Consider the following 24,117-nt stretch of genomic DNA (forward strand, 5'->3'; position numbering starts at 1 on the left):
TTCAACATCTTCCTGGAGAGGATTATGTCCAAAGCTCTGGAGCAACATGTAGGTACCGTCAGTATTAGCACACAACGTCACTAACCTCTGTTTTTTTGATGATATTGCTGGATTGGCAGGAGACAAACAGGAACTCAGAGATTTGGTCAATCGCCTGGAAAAAGCATCAAGCCAGTATTGGATGGAAATCAGCACAGAAAAACCAAAAGTGATGACCAAAAATCCCCAAGGTGTCACCACAAACATCACCATCGACCACAAAGTGCTCAAACCTGTGACAAAATTTGAATATCTTGGAATATCAGAAGAGGGGTCAGAACCAGAAATCATGGCTAGGATAGCTCAAACCACAGTTGAACTTGCCAGACTCAAACCCATCTGGAGGGATCAAGAAATCAAAGAACAGACTCATGCAAGCACTGGTTACTTTATCTTCCTCGATGCTTGCGAGACATGGACTCTCACAGAAAACTGGAGAAGAAAATCCAGGCCTTGGAGAAGAGATACTAAAGGAAACTTCTAGGCATCAGCTACTTAGCCCATGTGACAAACGAAACGGTGTGTAACACCGTCAGAGGGCACATTAGACATTGTCATGATTACCGATGTGAATCACCTGTGCCCGCTCCTTTGGCGCCAACTGCCTTGGACTCTGATTGGCTCCCTGTCCCTATTTAAACCCACTCCTGTCGTCCCCTTTTGTCAGTCCGTCTGCGAACCTAGGTTAACACTAGGCAAGCCTTTTTCGACCCTGACTCTAACCAGTTTTTGCTCCCGTCTGTCCCCCGGCTTCGACCCGTTTTTGATCCTGACCACGTCTACTCTCCCATCCCGGCTTTCGACCTCTTTTTGTCCCCGACCACGTCTACTCTCCTTTCCTGGCTTATGACTCGCTTCCTACCCCGACCACGTTCTTGCTCTTCTGTCCAGGCTACTGACCCATTTTTCCATTCCCGACACCACCATCGCTCGCCACGAAAGATCCACTTCCGCGTTCAGAGCGACTTCCTGCGTCCAGCAATCACCGGATCGTGGGCGCAACCCTTTCTCTTTCTTCCAATAAAACTTGTGAGAAATGTAATGCAAGTGGGTCGTGTCTCCATTCTGGTCCTGACAGACACGACCAAGAAAAGTTCTCATCATCAGCCTTTTACCATCTCAAAAACACTGCCAGAATCAAAGGTTTACTTTCTTAACCAGACTTAGAGAAACTTATTAATGCATTTATCTCTAGCAGGTTAGACTACTGTAACGGCCTTCTGACTGGACTTTCCAAACGAGCTGTAAGACAGTTGCAGAACATCCAGAACGCTGCTGCTCAGGTCTTGACTAGAACCAGGAAGTACGACCATATTAGTCCTGTGCTCAGGTCACTGCACTGGCTTCCTGTCGCTCAGAGAATAGACTTTAAAACAGCTCTGCTGGTGTATAAGTCTCTTCATGGTCTAGTACCAAAGTACATCTGTGACATGTTGGTCCCATATGAACCATCTCGGACCCTGAGAACCTCAGGGACAGGCCTTCTGCTGGTGCCCAGAGCCAGGACTAAACAGGGTGAAGCTGCGTTTCAGTTCCATGCAGCTAAACTCTAGAATAGTCTTCCTGATGACGTCAGACAGGCGTCTACTCTGACAGTGTTTAAGTCGAGGCTAAAAACAGCTCTGTTCAACTGTGCATACAACTGAAAGGGTTCTATCTGCACTCTTCACTTTTCATTTTAATTCATTGATTTTATTATGTCTTATCTGTGGTTTTAATGCATTTTAAAAACCACATTTTAAATTTTCAATGTCCTTTCTTCTATGTTTTAACTGTAATTGTGTGTTTTTAACCTGTCTCTTTGCCATTTCTGTAAAGCACTTTGAATTGCCTTGGGTATGAATTGTGCTATACAAATAAACTTGCCTTGCCTTGCCTTCTAAACTGTTCGCAGATGAAAATTTCAGTGGTATGGTCACGTCACAAGCTCATCAGGACTGGCTAAGATATTTCTCCAGGTCACAGTGCCAAAGGAGCAGAAGAACAACTGGGTCCACGACGTTAAGGAATGGACTGGTACCAACTTTGTAACAACCCAAAAAAACTCCACCGACCGTCAACAGTGGAGGTAGCTGTCCAGAGTTGCGTTCTCATTAGTGCCCCGACGACCCATCCGATTGAGGGGTTCGGGAATGTCACTGTACATGAAGATGTAAACGCATTTGACCAGCATCACAGCTCAGCGCAAGTCTTGGCGCAAGTCTCGGCGCTGGTATCGGCGGTATCACCTGCGTCAGCTGTTGTTATTGGGCTTTTGGCCATCTCCATATCATTAGCAAGCGGCAGCAGTGCTTTGAGAGCAGACGGCAGGTGCTCCTCTGCAGATTGGAGAGCTATGCTGATCCAATTAGTTCTTGCTAACAGCGCATCCGCATGTTTACCTTTGCAGATCTCTACCCAGCAAGATCGAAAAAAATTCTATCTCGCCACAAAAATCCTGTGATGTGCAAAAAGTTGCAACCGACTTCAGGTAAAGCGACACCTTTTAAGGATTTTTTGCTGACAAATAAGGCCACCACAGATAAATTCCCTATTTTTTAAAGCAATAGGGACAAGTATTGATACTTCCTGCGGCATTGGCTCAGGGGGTAGAGCGCTCGTCTTGGGATCAAGAGGTCGCAGGTTCAATTCCTGGCTCTTCCGTACTATAAGTCGAAGTGTCTTTGGGCAAGACACTGAACCCCTAAAGCCCCTGATAGCAGGTAGTTGACTTGCATGGCTGACGCTGCTATTGGTTAGTTGGTTAGTGTGTAAAAAGGGAAAAGTGTGAAGCACATTGTAAAGCGCTTTGGGGGGTCTTCATTGACTTGAAAAGCGTTATATAAATGCAGACCATTTACAGACCCTTTACAATTACTTGCAATGGAAGCCAATACGAGTAGTATCTGCCATTTACGATAAGAAGCTTGAAATTAAAGCAGTTGTTAAATGCCCTTAAATTAAAAATGTATGAAGGAAAAATATTATTTTGGATTTAAAGAATATCTGTACTGATTTTCTTAGATGGAGGGGTATTTTGTGTGCTTATGGTAATGGTATCTGGTATCGGTATCGGCACCGTTCTGAAAAAAATTGGTATCAAACAGCACAGGTAATCTGTACACCGTTTTATTGAAAGATGAGTGGATCATTTTTGTTATTATTAAAAAGTGCAAAAAATTCAGGACGACGATTAATATTCACAAAAATTCCTGACTGGAACAGTGAAATTATATTTCTAAAATAAAAAATATAATTTATATTGTAATTTTTAAGTGTTGTTCATTCTACATAACAATTTTAGAAAACGTCTTAATTAAATTAAACCAATTTCAAAATGTGACCATACTATAAAAATGAATGATTACTTAAATTTTATTTTTAATCTATTGTAAATTTATTTACTTGTTTTGTATTTATTTTAGACAAAGTTATCTATATTGGAACTATTATCATTTGAATTAAATAAATGTAGGTATCATTTTGAATTTAATTATTTTATATTTTCCGTGTTTATTGATTCAAACAGTGTTTAAATTATACTTGTCAGGACCAGAACGGAAACAGGACCCAATTGCATTACGTTTTTCACAAGTTTTATTAAAGGAAAGAGGAAGGGCTGCGCCCACGATCCGGCGTTTACGGAGCGCGGGAAGCAAGTCGCTCTCGTACTCGGAGTGTGATCCAAACACGGAAGTGGATCTTCCGTAACGAGCAATGGTGGTGTCAAGGACAGAAAAACAGGTCGATAGCAGGGACAGATAGCAAAAATGTCATCGGGGTCAGAAATGGGTCGTAAGCCGGGACGGGAGAGCAGACGTGGTCGGGATCAAAAATGGGCCGTAACCGGTGACGGACGGGAGCAAAAACGGGAGAGGTGGGAGTCAGGGTCGAAAAATGCTTACTTAGTATAGAAATAGAATCATACTGTTTAAAGAACATTTTGTTTTACTTAAATGTATAAATAAATATTTTTAATTTTTCAATTTCAATTCATTTTAAATTACGAATAATAATAACTCGGTTTCAGAGCAGCAATTTATTTCCAAGTGATTTTTTGAGTAAAAGTTTTTAATTAGTTTAATAGGTAGGCACTTTTATGGCTGCAAATGATAATCATGTGATTTTTAAAAATCTCTGCCAAGACTGCCATAATTAAATACTTTTGTATTATTTATTTTCACCTGTCTGTAATGCATGACTAATTTTAATTGGAATTTTATATGCAGACGTTGTTTTGTTGAAGGTTCTTCATAAATACCGACCATAAATACCCAACCATGAAAGAAGCAACTGTAATTAAACTGAAACATTGACATTATACATCGAATGAGTCAGATCTCTGAAGGGAAATCAGAAATTGTCCTCTTTGATATGGATTTCTTCTACCCAGTCTAGCCTCCACTGACAAATCCGCCAGGAAATATCGATATGACATTTAAATATTGTCATATTTGACGAGGGAAATTTTCCAATTGGTTAATCGATTGAGAATGCGGTTGTGACCTCGAACAGAATGTGACAATATTGATCGGTCGTCTTGACACATTTTGGGAGGAAAGCTTTGGGAGATTTTGTAATCTTGTTGGACATCTAGTGTCAAGATGCATTTTTCGACACGAGGAATTATGTTAATACGCTTCTAGGAAACATGAATTATGCATAGCGTGAGGTTGGTACACCTTTGATGGAGAAGTGCAATGAATTGAAATGTTTGGCCAGGTTTTTAGTGGCAGAAAGTTGAATTAAATCACAGTAGAATGATCTATCAATATGATAGAATGTTTCAAGGTTTCTTTTATACAGTGCCATGAAAAAAATCCTGATTTCTGTGTTTGTTGCATTTCCATCACTCACAAAGGTTTCAGATCATTAAACCAATTTGGGTATCACACAGAGACAATCCAAAGAAATGAAAAATGCAGTTTTTAAATTTTGAGTCCATGTACACACAAAACAATCCCAAACTGTATGTCCCTGTGTGAAAAAAGGCATTGCCCCTAAACCTAATAGCGAGTTGGGCCACATTTCAAATCAAACATTGATGGTAATTGGTTATGACTCTTTCACAACGCTGTGGGGAGAATTTTGGCCCACTCTTCTTTGCAAAAATGTATCAAATCTGCCATATTGGAGGCTTATCCAGCATGAACTGCCCGCTCTAGATCTGGATTCCTATTGATCTAGAGATTACACAGTGGATTTAGGCTCATTATTTTTGTTGTTATTATCTTCATTGTTGTGTCATCCTAACCCGAGTGTCATGGCTGCTTTCTTGTGTCCCGTTTCATTTGGAGGGATGAAAGCATGACCAACTTGGGTGCCGAGGTGCTTGACTTGTTTGGGTTTTTGGGCATTTGGGTTGGCCATGGTCAATTTTTTTGTGGGGTTTTTTTTCCCCTTTTTTTCTTTTTTTTTCTTCGTTATAAAAGAGAGAGGGGGGGGGGAGAGAGAGAGAGAGAGAGAGAGAGAGAGAGAGAATATTAATATTAAGACTGGTTTGAAGAAAATTGCATATTTATTAATGGTCTTCTGGGAGGGGCGGACCCCAGGTGATGGAGGTGTCACGGCAACCTTTGATGCGCAAATGCAAACTTGCGTCACCGTCCCCAACCTCACATTCCACCAGTCTCAGTCGGATAACATATCTATGGAATTGACTTAAAAGACATGTTTTGACATTGATTGAGATTACAAAACGAGATTCTGACCAAACGTTGAATACTCTACAGACATTAAACGGTTGCAAAGAACAGGTTGCCAACCACTGTTGTAGCAGACGCTAAAATCAGGAGTCTTATGAATCGTGGGCCGCATTGGTTTGAAGAATATTGCATATCTATTACTGGAGTAATAATCCACCTTCATTATCCAAAGGTTCTTTTATTTTCTTCTGCTTTTCCGGGTTGAGGTAGCGGGGGCAGCAGCCTCAGCAGTAAAGCCCAGACCTCCCTATCCCCAGCCCCTTCATCCAACTCATCGGACAGGATCCTCAGGCCTTCCCAGGCCAGCCTAGAGACGTTGTCTCTCCAGCGTGTCCTAGGTCATCTCCAGGACCTCCTGCCGTGGTACATGCCCGGAACACCTCCCGAGGGACGTCTCCAGGAGACATCCTTATCAGATGCCCGAGCCACCTCAGCTGGTTCCTCTCAACCCGGAGGAGCACCGGCTCTACGCTGAGTCCCTCTCGGATGAGTGAGCTTCTCAACCTATTTCTAAGGAATTGCCCAGCCATTCTGCGGAGGAAACTAATTTCAGCCACTAGTATCCAGGATATTGTTCTTTTGGTTATGACCCACAGTTTGTGACCATAGGTGAGGGTAGGAATGTAGATCGACCGGTAAATTGAGAGCTTTGCCTTCCGACTGAGCTCCTTTTTCACCTGTACAGCGTCCGCATGACGGTGGACACTGCCCCGATCCATCTGTTGATCTCCCGTTTGTACTCACCCAAAAGCCAGATTCTGTAGCCAAGGATCAAGGACCCCTCTTTTGGCTGCCACTTGACCCCCTTTTGACCCCTCCCACAGGTGGTGAGCCCATGGGAAGGGGGACCCACATCGTCCCTTCGGGCTGAGTCCGGTCGGGCCCCACCAACAGGCCTGGCTCCAGAGGGGGCCCCCTGCAATCCGCATCCGGGCGAGGTAAATTGTGACCCAAAGGTTTGTGTCATTGTATGAGGTCTTTGAGCTGCACTTAGTCTGGCCCCTCACTTAAGACCTATTTGTCATGGGTGACCCTACCAGGGGCTTGTAGCCCCCAAACATCATAGCTCCTAGCATCATTGGGACACACCCCTTCACCACAATAAGATATCAGGTCCCGAAGGGGTCATCGAAAGGTTTTTGGTAAACATACTAGTACAACGATATTATGTTTTACATGCGTATCAAAATGTAATTGTCAGAAGTGACCCTGATGTCTTTCTTTTTACAGATACAATAGTTTCCATGGCAACAAGCTGCATTCATTTGGTGTTTGGCTGTCAATTCATCCGTAAAGTTGCATGCAAACATCAATCAATTTTGTAATATCGACACTGTGGACAGAGGTGAGCCACACCAAAGAGGAAAACGTGGGTGTTGTTTCAAGCACCAACATCTAATGGGACGTTTTCCCTGCAGAAGGGTTTTTTTCCAAATCCCCACTCATTTGAGGTTCATTTATATACCCACAGCGTCCCCTAAAGGTCGAGGGAAACATACCCCTGACGTCACCCACAAAAATCAATGTCAAGTCATGTTTATTTGTTTAGCCCTTAAATACAAAAAGTCTCAAAGGGCTGCACAGATCACCGTTACAACATCCGCTTATCTGATACCTATAAAAAGGCAAGGAGGAACTTAAAAACCTCAGGAGAAAGATGAAGAATCCTTGAGAGAAGGGGAAACACAGGAGGTAATCACCCTTCCGGGATGACCAACATACAAGACACTACACAAACATGATCGACATGAAATATAGGTAATAACAGGATATCCAGTTGACAACTTCCTGCCCCAAAATCTTACACAATGCAGCAGGTTTTACATCAGTGTTTCTCAAATGGTGGGTTGGGTCCCAAAAGTGGGTCAGAGACCTGTTTTCAGTGGACGCGAGCCTATAGCTTGGCAAAATAATGCTTAAAAGAGGATAAAATGGAGGGTCACTTACACTCTTTAGCACAATCCAAAGTCTGGCTTGGGAGACAGTTACGATCCATTATCACTTTTTTACAGGCCTGTGGCCTCTGTCTTAAAATTTATAATATGTGGCCCCACCAGTAATGTTGACTCCAGTTTGGAATTAATTTGTTAATTAATTTTCCACAGACTGTGGCTGTTTTGAAAGAACATAATATCAGACAATACATACTGACTCCAATAATCTACCCTGAAATTTGTTTAGAAAATGCACGACCGCAATGACACACGCCTTGGTGGGCGTGAGAGGATTTCTTCTTCTGCAGGACAAAAAACTGAAGAATGTATTATTATTGATTTTGAATTGTAAATATTTATCTATTATTATTATTTTACACAATGAAATATACAGTTAGCGGCATATAGCGAACTAATTTAAAGAGAAAATGGGTGTATTTATCATTTGCCTTTTTTTATTACTATACACCATAAAATGTAGAGTTAAAAGCATCTCGTAACTAAATTAATTGGAAAAAAATGTATATATTTCGTGTGTGTATTGTTATAAATTACTTTGATTACAATACACGCGGAAATACCGCAGTTTTAACAGGAAAAACGGGAGAAACCAGGTATTCAAATGACTTCCGGTTTATTAAACTAAAAATCAAAGGATTTTGGAAAGATTGACCAGGAAAGGTACATATTAATTATTTGTGTTTATGGTGTGTTCTTATAATTCTTTTACACACAGAAATACTCAAGTTACATCATATTACAAACTCACTCAAAAATAAAACGCTAAGGCAAAACAATGGGAGTCATTTGCGTTGGTTATTTTTATTGAAGACATATATTTATGGCTGCAAATTATAATCATGTTTTTTTTTTTAAAACGTGAATTTTTTTCAAATGATATACATTTTATATGTGCAAAATAAATATATTTTAATACATTAAAAATGACCCTTTTAAATACCGGTTTTAAACCCGCAAACAATCTAATGTAATATCTAGATGCTTCCACTAAGTGTCACTGCTGTGAGGAAAAGCAAAGGTAACCGGAAATAGACGTGGCAGTTCAACAGATAGCTTCCGGTTCTTTGCTGTCGTGTTGACATCCGGAATTTATAATTGCCGAAACGGATTCCAAACCGGTTCTTTGCGAATACGGTTTGGTTGAACTCGTACATGAAGGGCAAGGGCAGTTGACACTCGACACCCGATCATGGAGATGATGGCCGGGCTTGTTTTTACGTTAATCGGTGGACTTGTGGAGCTTTTTGTCATCGTACAAGGGGATGGGAAAACCTTTTTTACGGATGAAATTCCTTTTAAAATCTCCTGGCCCGGAGCCGAATTCACACTGGTACGATTGGGTTTGTAACTGGTGCTAAGTTGTTTTTTTTTTGTTGTTTTTTTAATTTTAAAATTTTAACATTTAATGTATTTGTGTGTTTGCAGCCCACTTCAGGTGCACTTTACAAAGAAGACAACTTTGTTATTATGACAACGTTAGAAAAAGAGAAATATAAATGTCTTCTACCTTCGTTGACTTCTGGAGAAGAGGTAGTGATCAATCACTTTGTCCTTGATTCAACTAAAGTAGAACAAAGTAATAATTATGGTTGAGGGTGTTGTAGTATTTAAATGTGTTCTTGAATATCCATCATCTGCACCTTTTATCCTCAGTAGGGTCGCGGGGGCGCTGGAGCCCATCCCAGCTATCTTCATGTAGTGGGCAGTGGACACCCTGAACTGGTTGCCAGACAGTCACAGGGCACACAGGGACAGACAATTCGCTCGCTCATTCACACCTAGGGACAATTTGGACCGGCCAATTAACCGGAAATTCATGTATTTGGAATATGGGAGGAAACCCACGCAAGCACTGGGAGAACATGCAAACTTCACACAGGAGGTTTGATCTAATGACCTTAGAACTCTGCCACTGCGCCGCTGTGCTGCCGGTTCTTGAATATATTTTCATAATTATAGACGTTTTGTATTTTTGGTCTATCCTTTTAATTAAAAAAAGAATCACTTTGATATTTTAATCATTGAAATCACTTACTGGCAATACACCATATGATTATCCATATTCTCAAATGTACTACTTGTCGCCAAAATGTATCTATTCATTATACAGCCTCTACATTGTTTTAAGTGGTGTCTTAATTTACTCTTGGGAGGGTGGCCTTGGGTCTTATCAAGCCACCTGTAGGACTCGATACGGACGAAAAAAAGGTGGGAAAGTGCCTTGGGAATTTTCCATTAACTTCTGTGTTCTGCTGAATTTGTATGTAAATGATTGTCAGCTACTTTGTGAAACTATTACAGTCTTGTTCTGCACTCAAGATGGAAAAGTATATCTTCTTTCAAGGGACAGTTTGGCACAATTTATTTTATGATATAGTTACTATATGAAGCTGACGAAAGAAAAAAAAAAACAACAAACACAATTTTTTGGGTGCCACAAAGTTTTTTCATCGTGTATTTTTTTCATCAAACAACAATTATTTATTTTGAGTTTTTGATGGTTAAAAAGGGCATATTATGTATGTTAATTTGCTTTGATCTGAGTGTTTCAAATGCATGTATATTTTTTTTGTAATTGATAAGCTCTATTATAATTCCCATATGTATAAATCCCTGTTGTTTCTTTTTTTTTTGTAAAGTTGAGGCTTCCTATTGCTGATAAACACCTGTATCAACCTAAACGTAGCTAAAAGTGACAAAAAGATTCGCCAGATCAATATGGTTTATCAATTTAGCTACAGCAGTATTTCTTTTGCACACTCACATTTCTATTTCCTTAACAAATACTAAGATGTTCATTTCTTTGTTCTATAAATACTTCAATAATTTAAAGATGCTGCTATACACTTTATAAGAAGATGTTGTGATTTAAATGGGAAAAGTCCTGTCATGTAGGGGTGATCAGGGGTCTAATGTGTAGTTTACTGTTTTTATGTAATAACAAAATTAAACAAAAACACAGACAAAGAAAATGGTTAGGAATTTTATTTTTCAAAATGGCAACTCTTTCATTTTTCATTTAGGATGACGAGAAGGAATACAGTGGACCGAGTCCGTCTGAACTTTTAGAGCCTCTGTTCAAACGTAGTAGCTGCTCATACAGAGTAAGCGCCGCTCACTTTTCCTTGTGTCCAATTACACCAGAAAATTGTAGGCAAATTGGAACCAAAAAGCTTTTTTTCTTCATCAGATTGAATCTTACTGGACGTATGAAGTGTGTCACGGCAAACATGTGAGGCAGTATCATGAAGACAAGGAAATGGGTCAGGTGAGGACCTCGATGCCAAGCTAACAATAGGCCGGGATATTGACACTAATGATCAGAGGTGTACTATAAAAGTTATTTTCCTACCAGTAACCAATAAAATCCTTCATCTGGAGACTAATAACAGATACCTCTTTTTTATAATTCATATGATTGGTGACTTCATTGTGTAAAATGCGTTATTTCTAATCAGTAAACAAGCTCCCCTATACTGAATAAGAAAGATCTATCACACATTATTTTAGCTGAACACATTAAAAGCTATATTACATCAAAACAGATATACACATATTTTGGTATGTTTAGTCAGAAAAATAACACATTGTGCCACAAGACACTCATTCGCCGACATCGACAATTTTAATCAAGAAGCTGTCAATGTTAATTAAATCGCTGATCACCCACAAACAAATTTATGTTTCAATTTAACAAAAAGAATACACACAAGTTCGTAAGCCCGTTCAATCACGAGACCCCTGATCCATGTGACTGATTATGACTGTGTTATCCAGTGCCCCGCCTACATTATGAAGGAAGTAGAGAAGGTACACGACCAAGTTGTCCAAGTACTTCTATCGAAAATCAAAATATATTCTAACGAATAATGGGTGCTTTGTTGTACTTTAGCCATAGCGGAGTGGATGACGTCACACGCTAGTCGAAATGTTCGACGTCCCTGCAGCAGATGGAAATTTTTGTGCCTAGGGATACTCCACCTCGTTTTCATGGAGATCTAATAATAATGTTCTAATAAATAGGGCCTGGCAACTGGTGATTACTGAGCTCTCCAGTGCCTCGCCCACATTACAGAGAGAAAAAGAGGAGACATGAACAAGTCGTTTAACTACTTCTATAGAAAAATATAACATATATGCTTAAAATATTTTTTATTAGTAGTGTCAGCTGATCAAATTCTATGGCGTGGCATCAAGTGACTTATTATCGAGTCATTTTTGTCCATCAGGCTATAGCTCTGATAATCATATTTTGCTGCTATAGGCCCGATAATTTCCTTGTATCTCTGCTGACGATGGTTTTATCTACAGGAAAACAATCTTCAAGAGTACTTCTTGGGAAAGAGGAACAGTAAATTAATAGGTATGTTTAAAAAAATTGACACCCTAAATCTTGCCATTGAAGCCTTTAAGAGTTGAGCAGTATATAAGTTCATGGCAATAACGTCTTGTGATGTCAATGGCAGTGAGGGAGTTAATGATGTATTTTTAATCAGCGAGAGCAGAAGGAGCAGACACGGATCAGTCAGCAGCTGAAACCGAGGTAAGCATCACAAATCATGCAAATTTTACCGTTTCCGTTGCGATACATTATGTACATGTTATCCTGCAGGTTCAGTCTAAAAACATCGAAGGTCAACTAACGCCGTATCACTCGGTGGAATTGGGCAACGGGACACCGTGCTCACTGAAGGACAACGAGCCTCGCTCCACCTCGGTTTTGTATGTTTGCCACCCGGAAGCCAAACACGAGATCCTCTCCATCGCCGAGGTCACAACCTGCGAATACGAGGTGGTGGTGCTCACCCCGCTGCTTTGCGCGCACCCCCAATACAGGTCCGGCTGCAGGAAAATGGAGGTGCGTGGCATAGCGACTTAAAGCATCTTGTCCGTGCAGGTTCAAGTCCTCCCCGGTGAACGCCATCTTTTGCCAAGCCATGGCTGGCTCACCGTTGCGGCCTCGGAGGCTGGCCCAGCTGGATGAGGAGCGAGAGAAGCAGCTCAGACCACCTTTTAGCACCACCGCAGAGCACAGAGAGGTCAGGGATGAAATACTCGCAAGTGATGCATGAGTTCAAATTTCACTGCAAAAAAAGGATAAAATAAATCCCTAATATCCCGAGTATCCTTAATATAAAATGCATCTTTAGTATGAAAAGTAATTTGCGGTTTAGAAAAGGCTTTGGAAGTCAGTTTTTGTTCAATTGGTAGCGATCTGATACCATTTTCTTTTAAGACTGATACCACTAGTTAAGCCTTGAGTTGACATCAACACAGATGCCACAAAAGTATACAGATTTGTTTTCTTACGATTTGCTCAATTTGGCCTCACCACACCCAGCATATGCTCACTTTTCACAGCATATGCTCATTTTTCTTTCAGAAGACGCTTTTTTTTATCATTTAGGCCAGGGGATCAACGTTTTTTTTTTGTTTGTTTAGGGGCCACATGGTTGAAAACCCTTAAATAAATATATAAGTATATTGAATTATTGTTAAAATACTTAAATGTGTAAAAACAATCTGAAATATTTGATATATAAAAAGTGCTGTTAAATGTAAAAATGTACTGAAAATTGGGGAATATTATGAAAAATTATTGAAAGAACTACCAAACACTAAATGTAAAAAAAAAAGTGAATAAATGTAGCAAAAAGAATAAAAGCATTATATTAGTAATAAAACAAACTGAAAGAAAAGAAAAAGTGTGAAAAAGTATACTGAACAGTTTGGCAAAATCTGGTGGGAATATTTAAAACTGAAGGTCATTTTTTATGATTTTTATTTTTTTACAATCTCACTCATATTTTTATTGTGCTGCTTTTAAGATTGTCCCTCTGGCCAATTCATATCCAATCCAAATTTAGTTTATCAGCCTCCTTGACCACAAACACCAAAGCATAAGCGAGCTAAGCGGCTGTTTACGGTCCCGCGATCGCTAGAGCAGTTAACTTTTTGGGTGCCAACATTGTCCCCAGTTTCACTTTGTGTGCCCACAACATACTTCTACAGAAACATAATGGCAAAAATACAAATAATAATACAAATAACTACAAATATAATACAATATATTGCTTATAAACAGGGACCTTATATTATTTGCTTTTCATTCTGGAAAGAAAAAAATTCTTATAGAAATACTAAAAAATACTACTACAGTAATACTATAAAACAAAATACTACTACAGAAACACTACGAAAAATACTACTACAGCAATATATACCAGCTCAGTAGCCTAGATCGTAAGGCGCCCGCTTTGAGACTGGGAGGTCACTGGTTCGCGCCTCGGCCGAGTAATACCTAAGACTTATAACATTGGTAAAATGGCGGCGCCCTCTGTTGGCTGCGGCTGCATCGGCTCGCTACAACGGGTCAGGTGTATCGACATTTCGTTCTTACAAAGAATGACAATACAAAGGAAATTATTATTATTATTATTATATTACAGAAATAAAGAAACATGAAATAAAATATTACGATGGAATACTACAAAAATTCGACAAAAATACCACTAAAATACTGCTTTGTAAACACATGAAAAAATATGTCTAAAGAAATACCACAAAAACACAACTACATAATACTATTATACAACACTACTAGGAAAATATCACTACAGAAGTATCACAAAATAAATACTGCAAAAATACAATTACAGCAACACTACAAAAATTTGACTACAAAAATACCACACAAATGAAACTACAGTTATACTGCACTCTAAAAATACTACAGAAATGCTGCAAACAAACAACAAAAATTCTACTATGGAAATACTACAAAATACAACATAAATAGTACAAAAATAAAAAAATAATAATACTGCAGTAATGTTAAAAAATTATTAAAATATCATAGATATATAACAACAAAAATCTTCTACCACTATGAAAATACTACAAAATACTATTGCAAAACTACTACAATAATAAAACTACAGTAATACGACAAAAAACTACAGAACTTCAACAAAAATCGGACTCAAACAATACTAAAAAAATACAAAGACAATACAACTAGAGTAATACTTTAACACTCAATATCGAATAAAGTGCTTAAAACGTCGACCTATTATATTATTTTGCTTTAATGGTGATCAAAACCAATTTAATGAGATGAATCTTTTCAAAAGAAATATATCATGTAAATCTCTGCATGTATATTTATTCATAAATTGGAAAATTGGATTTGTGTCCAAGAGGGGCCCTTTGGCCACAATTTTTAACCCAATGCGGCCCCCGACTACATGGAATGAGTTATACCAGTATGTATGCAAATGTCAAGTAATAGGGGGGCCCAAAATCTAAATTTGCTTAGGGCCCCATGAAGGCTTGACCACAAATGATTGGTACATCAGGTCTGTGGAAAAATATTATGTCGTGTTTTCACTGTAAGAAAAAAATGAATAATTTAAAAGAAATATGTAAAATATCACTTACCTCTGGAATAATACAAGAATAAATGGCAATTTCAATATTCCAATTTTCTTTAAGCGCTACTGTTAGCAGTTGCTAGTAGCAATACTCTCATATAAGGCCAGGTCTCGGTCCAAGACAACATAGCATTGATACTACAACAGACCTCTCTGTGCTTCTGTTCCAGCAGGAGGCGCCACCGCCAAGACGGGAATCCACGCACAAACCCATCGCCGTAGGCGGGCAGGCGCAGGTGGCGGTGGGCACCACACACATTTCACGCCTGACCGACGAGCAGCTGGTCAAGGAGTTCCTCAGCGGCTCCTACTGTCTACACGGGGTGAGGCCTCGTACACAGCTGAGCCCGATGAAGACCTAGTCACTGAACCGTAGTGTCTTTTTCAGGGGGTGGGATGGTGGAAATATGAATTCTGCTACGGGAAACACGTTCATCAATATCATGAGGTGAAGTCAACCATTTCCCAAATATCTTCTCACTCTATCATCATATTGACTTGTGTTTTTTTTCTATGTTCCAGGATAAGGAGCATCCGAAGAACATTGTGGTGGTTGGAAGCTGGAACGCTGAGGAACATATTGAGTGGTCGAGTAAGAACGCAGCACGATCTTATCAGCTCAAAGACGGTGGCATGCAGAAAGTCAAGTAGGTCTTCACAATACCAACCAACTTTATCCATGTAGTGCTTTTAACTTGTGTTTAGAAGGAAATAGTTTTAGTATTTCTGACTACTGATTGCAGTTACCTCAGATTAACAAACGAGGGCGCCAAATGTACAATGTAAAATAATAGGCAGTCTCATTATTTTGAAGGAGCTACCGTATTTTCACCACCTCGATTTACGAAAAACGATAGATAGGAACATTTTTTTTCGGGATGTCGAAAAATACTTGGACATTGCTGTAAGTTAGATTTTGTATCGTGTGCACCTTTTTCTGAGTACAGGACAGTACACTGTAGTGCTTCCTTTCCGCCGCTACCGGCGTGTGGCGCTGTGAGAGCTCACCCAGCATCAACCCCGAAGAAGAAATCCGGCCTCCTCTTCCTAGTTCGTGTGTATACTGTATCTCCGGTGCGGTCAGAACTTTGACATTCTTATTGTTTAATAACTTTTGCATCCATTCTATATGGTTGGTGTAAAGTGTAAAGAGGAGGCGAGCTGTTTCTTTTTAAATGAAAGTGGAACAAGAAAGCTCGATGCGGTTGAGAAAATGGTTGGATCGCTTTTTATATCCTTGACCTGGCCAAGGCTCAAACCCGTGACTTCAGTCTTTGGGGCGGGCGTGCAACCCTAAGACCACTTAGCTGGTCTCTTCTGCCGCTTTACACGAGACATAAAAGGCACGCTGCATGATAGGGCGCGCCACACAATTTTGCCTTTGTAGTTCATTTATTTTAATTTCGGTTGCATTCAATGTTTTGCAGTGGTGGTCAGCAACATTTTTCAACTGATCAAGCATTGAGCTAATACAACGTCATATTATGCACAAATTTATACAGTATTAATTCATGGTTCATTGATTGACAAGGAATTACTAACTCCGTCAAATACACTCTCACATTGATTAATAAAAACAACTAAGTGTATTCAAACTTAAGCCTATAATAAAATATTTTAACAAGATGGGATTTGGAATGTGATGGATTTTCTAGAGTGAAAAAGTGAAAATAACTAATGTAAGAAGTAAACAGATATTTGCATTGATTCTTTTAAAGCATTTGACCCGCATCCACCAATTAATCATATGACCCTGTAGCATCCATGTTTATTTCTAATTTTCTTGTCTTTGTAGGCTGGTCTCCCATTTCTACGGTCACGGAGACATGTGCGACCTGACAGGAAAGCCCCGCCAAGTCGTCGTCAAATTAAAGTACGTTAAAAACTAGGGATGCACTGTAACTGCTGTTTTTCTAACAATTACCGATCAAAAACTTGCTACAGGAGACTGATAACTGATAAATTAACAAATTGTAAACATCTTTAGCCGTAAAACTGGTCATAGGCGAGTGCTCCAATACCTCACGCACATTACAGAGAGGTAGAGAGCAGACACGACTAAGTTGTTCTACAACAGTAGACCCTTGGGATAAGGCGTCCCTGCCTTGCAATATTTTCACTTCACGTGTGGAATAGAATGTTAGAGCTACAAATTACTATGAATCTTCTTAGGTTTACTACGTCAGATTATAGCAAATTATGAAGAACCCATTTTATATGAAAACTAAAAATTGAGAAGAAGGAGAAAAGGCAAGCAAAAAACATCAAGCAATGTTTATTTTTCTCTCCACCAGATGGTGGTCTAGGTTTCATCACAAAGGCTAGTTCAATACATTTTCACTGAATCCTTTACAAAGAGATAAAAACCAGAGGAAATTAATCAATGTCACAAGTTCTTTATGGAACCATTTGTCCATTACAGTACTATTTACATTTTATTTTTTTATTTGTATTACTGTATAATCTAGATCTGTCCCATGGCTTTCGGCGATGCTAAAGAAGAGGCAAAAACATGAAAATACTTTGCGCATTAGTGCGACACAAATCTTTCTTTTATGTACTGTGTTCATTAGCTATGGGTTAAAGGCTAGCAGTGATACTAAAGGAGACGCAAAAACATAACAACCATGGAAACGAAGCTTGTGAATATCAATAAATAAGAAGCAGGGGTTCTGAATGCATTATGAAATTAATGTAGGTTTCTATCCCTCTCTCTACGACTTTGCGATCCCCACCTCAGAACAGATTAATGCCATAACCTTGGGGTCTACTTAGCGACCATAGAAAATCCAATATACAAATGTTTGATTAAATCTTATGGCGTGGCGTCAATTGACTAATTATCTGTGGGGGTTTTTCCTATTCTAACTGTAGTCTGGTTGCTTTTGGTTCAAAAACTATCGATGATAACTATGAAATACATGAGTCGATTCACTAAAAAGCCCACAACTCTTTACTGACTCTGTTTCCCGAATCAGATGTAAAGAATCCGAGTCTCCCCATGCGGTCACCGTCTATATGCTGGAACCTCAGACTTGCCAATACGTCCTGGGGGTAAGTAAATCTGCAGATATTCCCGAACGTCGCCAACCCACCTTCGATCCTATCCCGTCTTAGGTCGAGTCTTCGGTCATCTGCATGATTCTGGACACGGCCGACGAACACGGACTTTTGTCGTTCACGAGCTAAACGGATGCTAAAGATGAAGACGAGCGGACCAAATGTTGTGGTGAGAACGGCAAAGGTTTTAACAGCGGTGGTATCAAAGTCTTCAGGAACTCAAGATTCCATTGTAGCCGGAAAAAAACGACACTGAAGGAGATTGTGGTTTTAACGTAAGATCGGGCCTTTAAAAAAATCCAGCCCGACCTGACCCGCGGGTTTGAAGCCTGACCTGGCCCGAGCCCGACAAATAACCGTATTTAATGATCATAAGGCGCACATAAAAGTCTCAGATTTTCTTCAAATTGTGCAGGGGCCCCTATTGTGCCCTCGCCCCGTGTGTTGTGTAAAGCGGTGGACGTAGTTGAGGACACCGAGGCTGCTAAAGGGTGAGGTGTGGGCATGTATTGTATTTTCACGACCATAGGGTATACCGTGCTTAAAGGCGCAGTGTGTATTTAACACATACACAGGGCGCACCGGACAATAGGGCGTGGGTGCCCTCTGCTTCGCTCGCCTTACAACAGCACAGACAAGCATTTAAGCATTGAAAATACACTGGGAGAAAAATTGAGTTTGGTTGTTGTTTATTTAAGGGTTGATTGTATAACCAGTGTCTGAAACTCATGACAAAAAGTTACCGGAGACCAGGGCAGACAACAAAGTTGCCTACCCAGCCATAAAGTTGCCTGCCCCATTTTTCCCAACACAATAAGATGACTAATCGCAAAAAAAAAACAATTGTGAAAATGATATGCATATGCATGACCTTATAACGCTCGGGAAAGTCCGGAAGCACAAAGTTATTCCGATGCAGCCCGAACCGAAATTTCTGAACCGAAAAGATTTTGAAATCGGAATGAAGCAACATTTGAGGTGAAAAAAAAATCTTTTTTTTGTTCTTTTGTTTTTTTGTTTTGTTTTTCCCTTGAAAATGTTGTCGGCCATCCGGGCGGAAACATGAATGCCCCGGGCGTCCGTGCCGACATTGTTTCAGACATTGGTATAACACAAGGATCAAAACTTGCCAGGGTTGGTTTTTCTTTTTTTTTTCTACTTGCGATCCATCGATCCAAGAATCTTCAATTCCCTCTCTGCTGCCCGGTTTCCATGTTCCTTCTGATGGTTTGGATTGAATTCATATTAGGGGGGAGCAACTCTGTTTACAGGGTTCCCGCGGAACCTTTAAGTCTTAAAAGGCATTGAATTCATTTTTCTAATAATAAGGCCTGAATTGACATTAACATGTCTTAAATCCAATTTTCGAGAGTCTTAAATGTGAACACATAAATAAGATTTATATTTGTTTTTATGTGTTTTTATATATTTTTTCAGTAACTCACGGATTTACTTTTGTGGCAACTGCGCGTGACCAGAATAATGGAACTATCAAAACGGTGATGTGGTTTCAGTCGTGCCTTTCAAGTCTTAGGTTTAATGAGAAGTGGCTGTTAATGAATGTTTTTCGCCACAGCTAATAGTTGTGCCAGGTAATGTGTACAAGGCACGATGTATTGTATGAAAGAAATATTTGTGGGGTTTTTTTGTTTTGATTGTTTTTTTTTGTTGACCTAGTTCTAACTTCTGTTTCACATGGCATTTAAAAAGTCTTTGAGTCTTGCAATTTAACTTGCCTTAACATGTAGAAGCCCTGTGTTCAGCCTCCTGTAGCACAATAGCATTCAAATTGCTAGATACGCTACGACGTTAGCATCCATGAGTACTTTCGCAAACAGTGAGCGCATTGCGTGTAACGTCACGTATCCTCTTCGGAGCATGTGGGACATGGTGGTGTTGACAAAGGAGATGCATAGAAGTCACATAAGATCGCATACAAGTCGCAATTAGTCGAAAGTGTGAAAGATCTTACAAACATCGGATTTCACCCAAAATTGTTGTCTTAGGTTTGACCTGGCCAAGGCTAGAACCTGTGACCTCCCAGTCTCTAGTGGGCGCTAGTCTACGTCCACCGCTTTTCAGCACCCACAGGACGCACCGCCCGATAAGGCGCGCCACACAATTTGAAGATACTTTTATGTGCACCTTATGGTTGTGGAAATACGGTAAATGTGACCTGTATGCCATCCTCTTTGACTTCTATGTGTCACCTGTGTGAAAATGACAAGTGTGCCACATGCGCAGAAAAGGACACACAATGTCACATGCGATGCCCCCATTGTTTGCGGAAATAGTCATGGATGCTAACACCATAGCGTATCGAGCAATTTAAATGTTATTGTGTCCCCCCAAATATGTATTCGTTAGCCTCAGACATTATTGATTGACACCACTCTCGACCAATTGCGAGCTTTCTTTCACGGTCTGCAGTCAAGCATCAGCCTAAGGGGGCCTGTATTGATAAAACGGACATTGCCTCCTTTAGCTCCGAATATCTTTAGCCAGTTGTAACCGATTCAGACGATGATTGATACATTGGTTCGCCAATGAAATTCTGAGAAGAACGATACGTAGATATTCACTGTCTATTCAAAAATAGACCCCAAAATAAATTTGTGAAACATCACTTGTGATTCATTTTTACACACCATTATTACGCTCAAGTGTGCACGATCATTGATTGACTCCTGGAAAGAGAAGTCAAACATTTACAACTCTTTCAAAATGTCTAAAATAAAATAAGGGCCAAAGTAAAGAGTTACAAAGGGTTTAGTGGCACTTGCAGTGATTATTTCTGTTTTCGGCAGTTTTCAGTGTGTTACCTTTCAAAAAGGACACAAACCGTCCATATTCTCCAAACATTTTGAGAACAGCATTCATTTTACTTTGGATACGTCTTGGATTGGGATTTTAGGTGAATTGTACAGTAACGTTAAGGAATTAAATAAACCACAACCAAACTCAGTTTTGCTCCCACTGTATTTTTAAATACACTTGTATGCTTATCTGCAGCTGCACCCTATCGTGGGGTGCGCCCTCTATGTGTTGAATGCAGAAATGGAACCAGCTATGGAGACTGCGCCTATTCACACGGTGCGCCCTATGGTTGTGAAAATACAGTAACCTGAATTTTTATATTTTATTTCTGAGGACTTTTTTGTGAGGAGGAGCTCTTTTCTCTCGCTGATTTTCTTTAATTATCCACCCATCATTGTTCTCCATTGCGCGGATCCTCTACATAGAAAAAGAAACTATTAACAATGACTGGTGGATGTTTTTTTAAGAAAAGGCAGCGAAAATAAAGCCCAGCCACAACCCAATCATTGTGACTGACATTTGAGGCCCTAACAAAATTTCTGGTCATGCTCGGGCGTAGGATTTGACCTCTATTGTGGTTCTACTGTTTATATCTCTGCTTTGAAGGTTTTATAATATACAAAAATGGAATCTTTCGTGTGGGTCAACAATTGTTTGCACTTGAAGTATTTTAAAATGTTTGCAAACAAAAGGAGCTGTGTTTTATGTTGTTACGGGTGAGTGTAACTTATTCATCGGTGGGACTTTTTCATTGGTTAATTAAAGTTTGAGTTACATTTTGTCAGTATGGCTTATTTTATTTTTATTTTTCTTATGCACTAGGGTTAAAAACTAAGAGCCGCGAGCCACAAAAAAAATGTCAGGGGTTTCAATCAGGACCACTAAATGAAAATAGTATAAAACTAGATACAGTATACTCGGGGTTCGTACACCTTTTTCATGACCAAATTCAAGCACGATTTGAGGACCTTCAGAGCCTGCGATTTACATTTGTAATCTTGCTTGAGCATTTATCAATACAAATGTGATTTTTGATAAATCTGGAATATATTTGTTTTGGAGACCATTTTCTCCCCAATATTGGAGTTGGGTAGAAATAATTAACATTTAGTTCTTCCCGTTTCAATTTAGCACCGGGAAACGCTACCTTCATTATTTGTGTGGCCCATAATAAAAGTCCATGATAATGTGTAATCATTGCACTAATAAAGATGCTGCTATATTTTGTATGTTTAAGGTTTATATAAGTATGTTTAAGGCTTGTATAAATATCCTGTATTTTGTACTAAAAAAAATGAACATCCCATAAAATAATGTGCTCTATAAAGATAAAGTTAAGTTTAACTTACTTTTGAAAGGTAAGCTTCAAGAGGTCCTCCTCCGTGGTAGAGAGTGGCCGAAAAAAAGTGATCCAACCATTTTCTCAACCGCATCAAGCCTCCTTATTACACTTTCAATTCAAAAGAAATGGCTTGCCTCTTCTTTACACTTTACACCAACCATACTGAATGGATGCACGAGATATTAAACGATAAAAATGTCAAAGTTCTTAGCGCGCTGGAGATACAATATAGATTGTTTACACGCGAACTAGCAAGAGGAAGCTGATTTCTTCTTCTGGGTGGATGCTAGGTGACCTCTCCCAGTGCCGCCACACGCCGGTAGCGGCGGAAAGAAGTACTACAGTACTGTAATGTACTCGGAAAGAGGTGCACAATACAAAAATTTGTCCGGATATTTTTCCACATCCCGAAAAAAATCGTATCTACCGTTTTTAATAAGTCAAATAATAATAAGTAGGTGAGCGTCCGTACACATTTCATAGTGCCGATACAAAGAAATCAGTTCCTTTTTCAGACTCAATGCTTCCTGCGACTCCAGTTCTACACTCTCGAAGGCAGATACCAAAAGGGCTTCAGGAGCGAAAGTCACCATAAATCATTTGAGCCATGGTAGCAAAAAAGGGAAAGTACTTGCCAAACATTTATTAGGTAAAAAGTGGTCACAGGTTTCACATATAAAGTGGCCAGTTTGTTTTGAGGCGGAATCCTTCCACAAAGCCTGTCCCAAAACAACGTCTACTTCATTGGTCTCACAAGAAAATATACAAAGTAACCCAGCTATCTGGGTGGAGTTACGTCAGCAAATAGGGTTCAAAATGGCACTTATGTTGGCCCAAAGATTTCACATCATTAAAACTAGGGCACCTTGTTCTTTGTAGAGTGTAGCCACACCGCCTGACTTGAGAGAAGACTGCAGTACCAGTATAAATGGGCCTTAAAACTTGAAAGTAAATCGGGGTATGGGGTTGGGAGTCAAGGGGTAGGGGTTAGGGTTGGGTATGCTTGGTTAGGCATGTAGGGTAGGTTTAGGGGTAGAGGGTTTGGTCTAGTTGTTAGGTCTTGAGGGTAAATGCTGCAGGGTTTGGGTTGGAGGGTTGGGTAAGGGGTAGAGGATTTAGGATTCACAGGTAAGGGTCAGGTTGAGGGTTAGGGAAAGGTAAGGAGTAAGGGGTAGAGGATTTAGGATTTTCAGGTAAGGGTCAGGTTGAGGGTTAGGGGAAGGTAAGGGGTAGAGCAGGGTGGAAAACCCAGTCTTCAAGAGCTGCACGTACTGCATGTTTTGGAGGTTTCTCATCTCCAACTTAGGTGATGTCAATTTTAAGATTGTTTGCAAGCTGTGTGGGAGCTTGATAATGATGCAGGTGATTGGACTCCCCTGTATTTGAGCAGAGAAAATCCAGAAACATGCAGGACATGCGGCTCTTGAGGTCAGGGATGGCCACCCCTGGGGTTGAGGGTCAAGGTTAGAGGGTATCGTTAGTGGTTCGGGTATGGTTTGAGTTAAGGTTAGAGGGTTAGGAGTTAAGGATGGTGTTACAGGGGTAGGGGCCAAGTGTTGGGGATTCGGGTTTATGGTTGTGGAGTTAGAGAGTCAGGGTGAGTGAAAAGTTTGTTAAAATGATGTCATCACATTTATTTTCTATGCCACTTGTTTAAAACACTCAAGATGGTGACTCGAAAATCATTTACAATAAGCCTTCAATTGGGGTTCATAAATGTCAATTGTGTTAATCTAGTGTTTGGAATGAGCTTATTTTAGCATGTGTGATTTTTTTTTTCAGTAGGA

The 24,117-nt window shown here is 39.9% G+C and overlaps 1 protein-coding gene across 2 annotated transcripts; it reads left to right on the forward strand.

Annotated features, from left to right (window-relative positions):
- Positions 1-8,722: 8,722 nt before the first annotated feature.
- On the forward strand, positions 8,723-21,772 carry erlec1 (endoplasmic reticulum lectin 1). Of its 2 annotated transcripts, none has more exons than XM_088351568.1 (14): positions 8,723-9,008; positions 9,104-9,208; positions 10,702-10,782; positions 10,869-10,946; positions 11,990-12,041; positions 12,175-12,221; positions 12,291-12,514; positions 12,576-12,717; positions 15,282-15,434; positions 15,500-15,559; positions 15,634-15,758; positions 16,907-16,984; positions 18,090-18,165; positions 18,229-21,772. In XM_088351568.1, the coding sequence occupies exons 1-14, from the start codon at positions 8,868-8,870 to the stop codon at positions 18,298-18,300; spliced, it is 1,434 nt and encodes a 477-aa protein (XP_088207694.1). In that variant the 5' UTR covers positions 8,723-8,867; the 3' UTR covers positions 18,301-21,772. The 2 variants fall into 2 exon arrangements, with proteins under 2 accessions (XP_088207694.1, XP_088207695.1); XM_088351569.1 differs by having other exon boundaries at positions 15,285-15,434.
- The last annotated feature ends 2,345 nt before the right edge of the window (positions 21,773-24,117 follow it).

Source organism: Urocampus carinirostris, chromosome 13, assembly GCF_059441175.1.
Source record: "Urocampus carinirostris isolate Australia breed hairy pipefish chromosome 13, RoL_Ucar_1.0, whole genome shotgun sequence".
Taxonomy (NCBI): Eukaryota; Metazoa; Chordata; class Actinopteri; order Syngnathiformes; family Syngnathidae; genus Urocampus; species Urocampus carinirostris.

What these genes read in the sequence shown, in the direction of transcription:
- erlec1 (XM_088351568.1), top strand. Translation starts at nt 8,868, where the DNA reads ATGGAGATGATGGCCGGGCTTGTTTTTACGTTAATCGGTGGACTTGTG. An exon ending in CCGGAGCCGAATTCACACTG is followed by an intron (nt 9,009 to 9,103) that starts GTACGATTGGGT and finishes GTGTGTTTGCAG; the next exon opens with CCCACTTCAGGTGCACTTTA. An exon ending in GAGGAACAGTAAATTAATAG is followed by an intron (nt 12,042 to 12,174) that starts GTATGTTTAAAA and finishes ATTTTTAATCAG; the next exon opens with CGAGAGCAGAAGGAGCAGAC.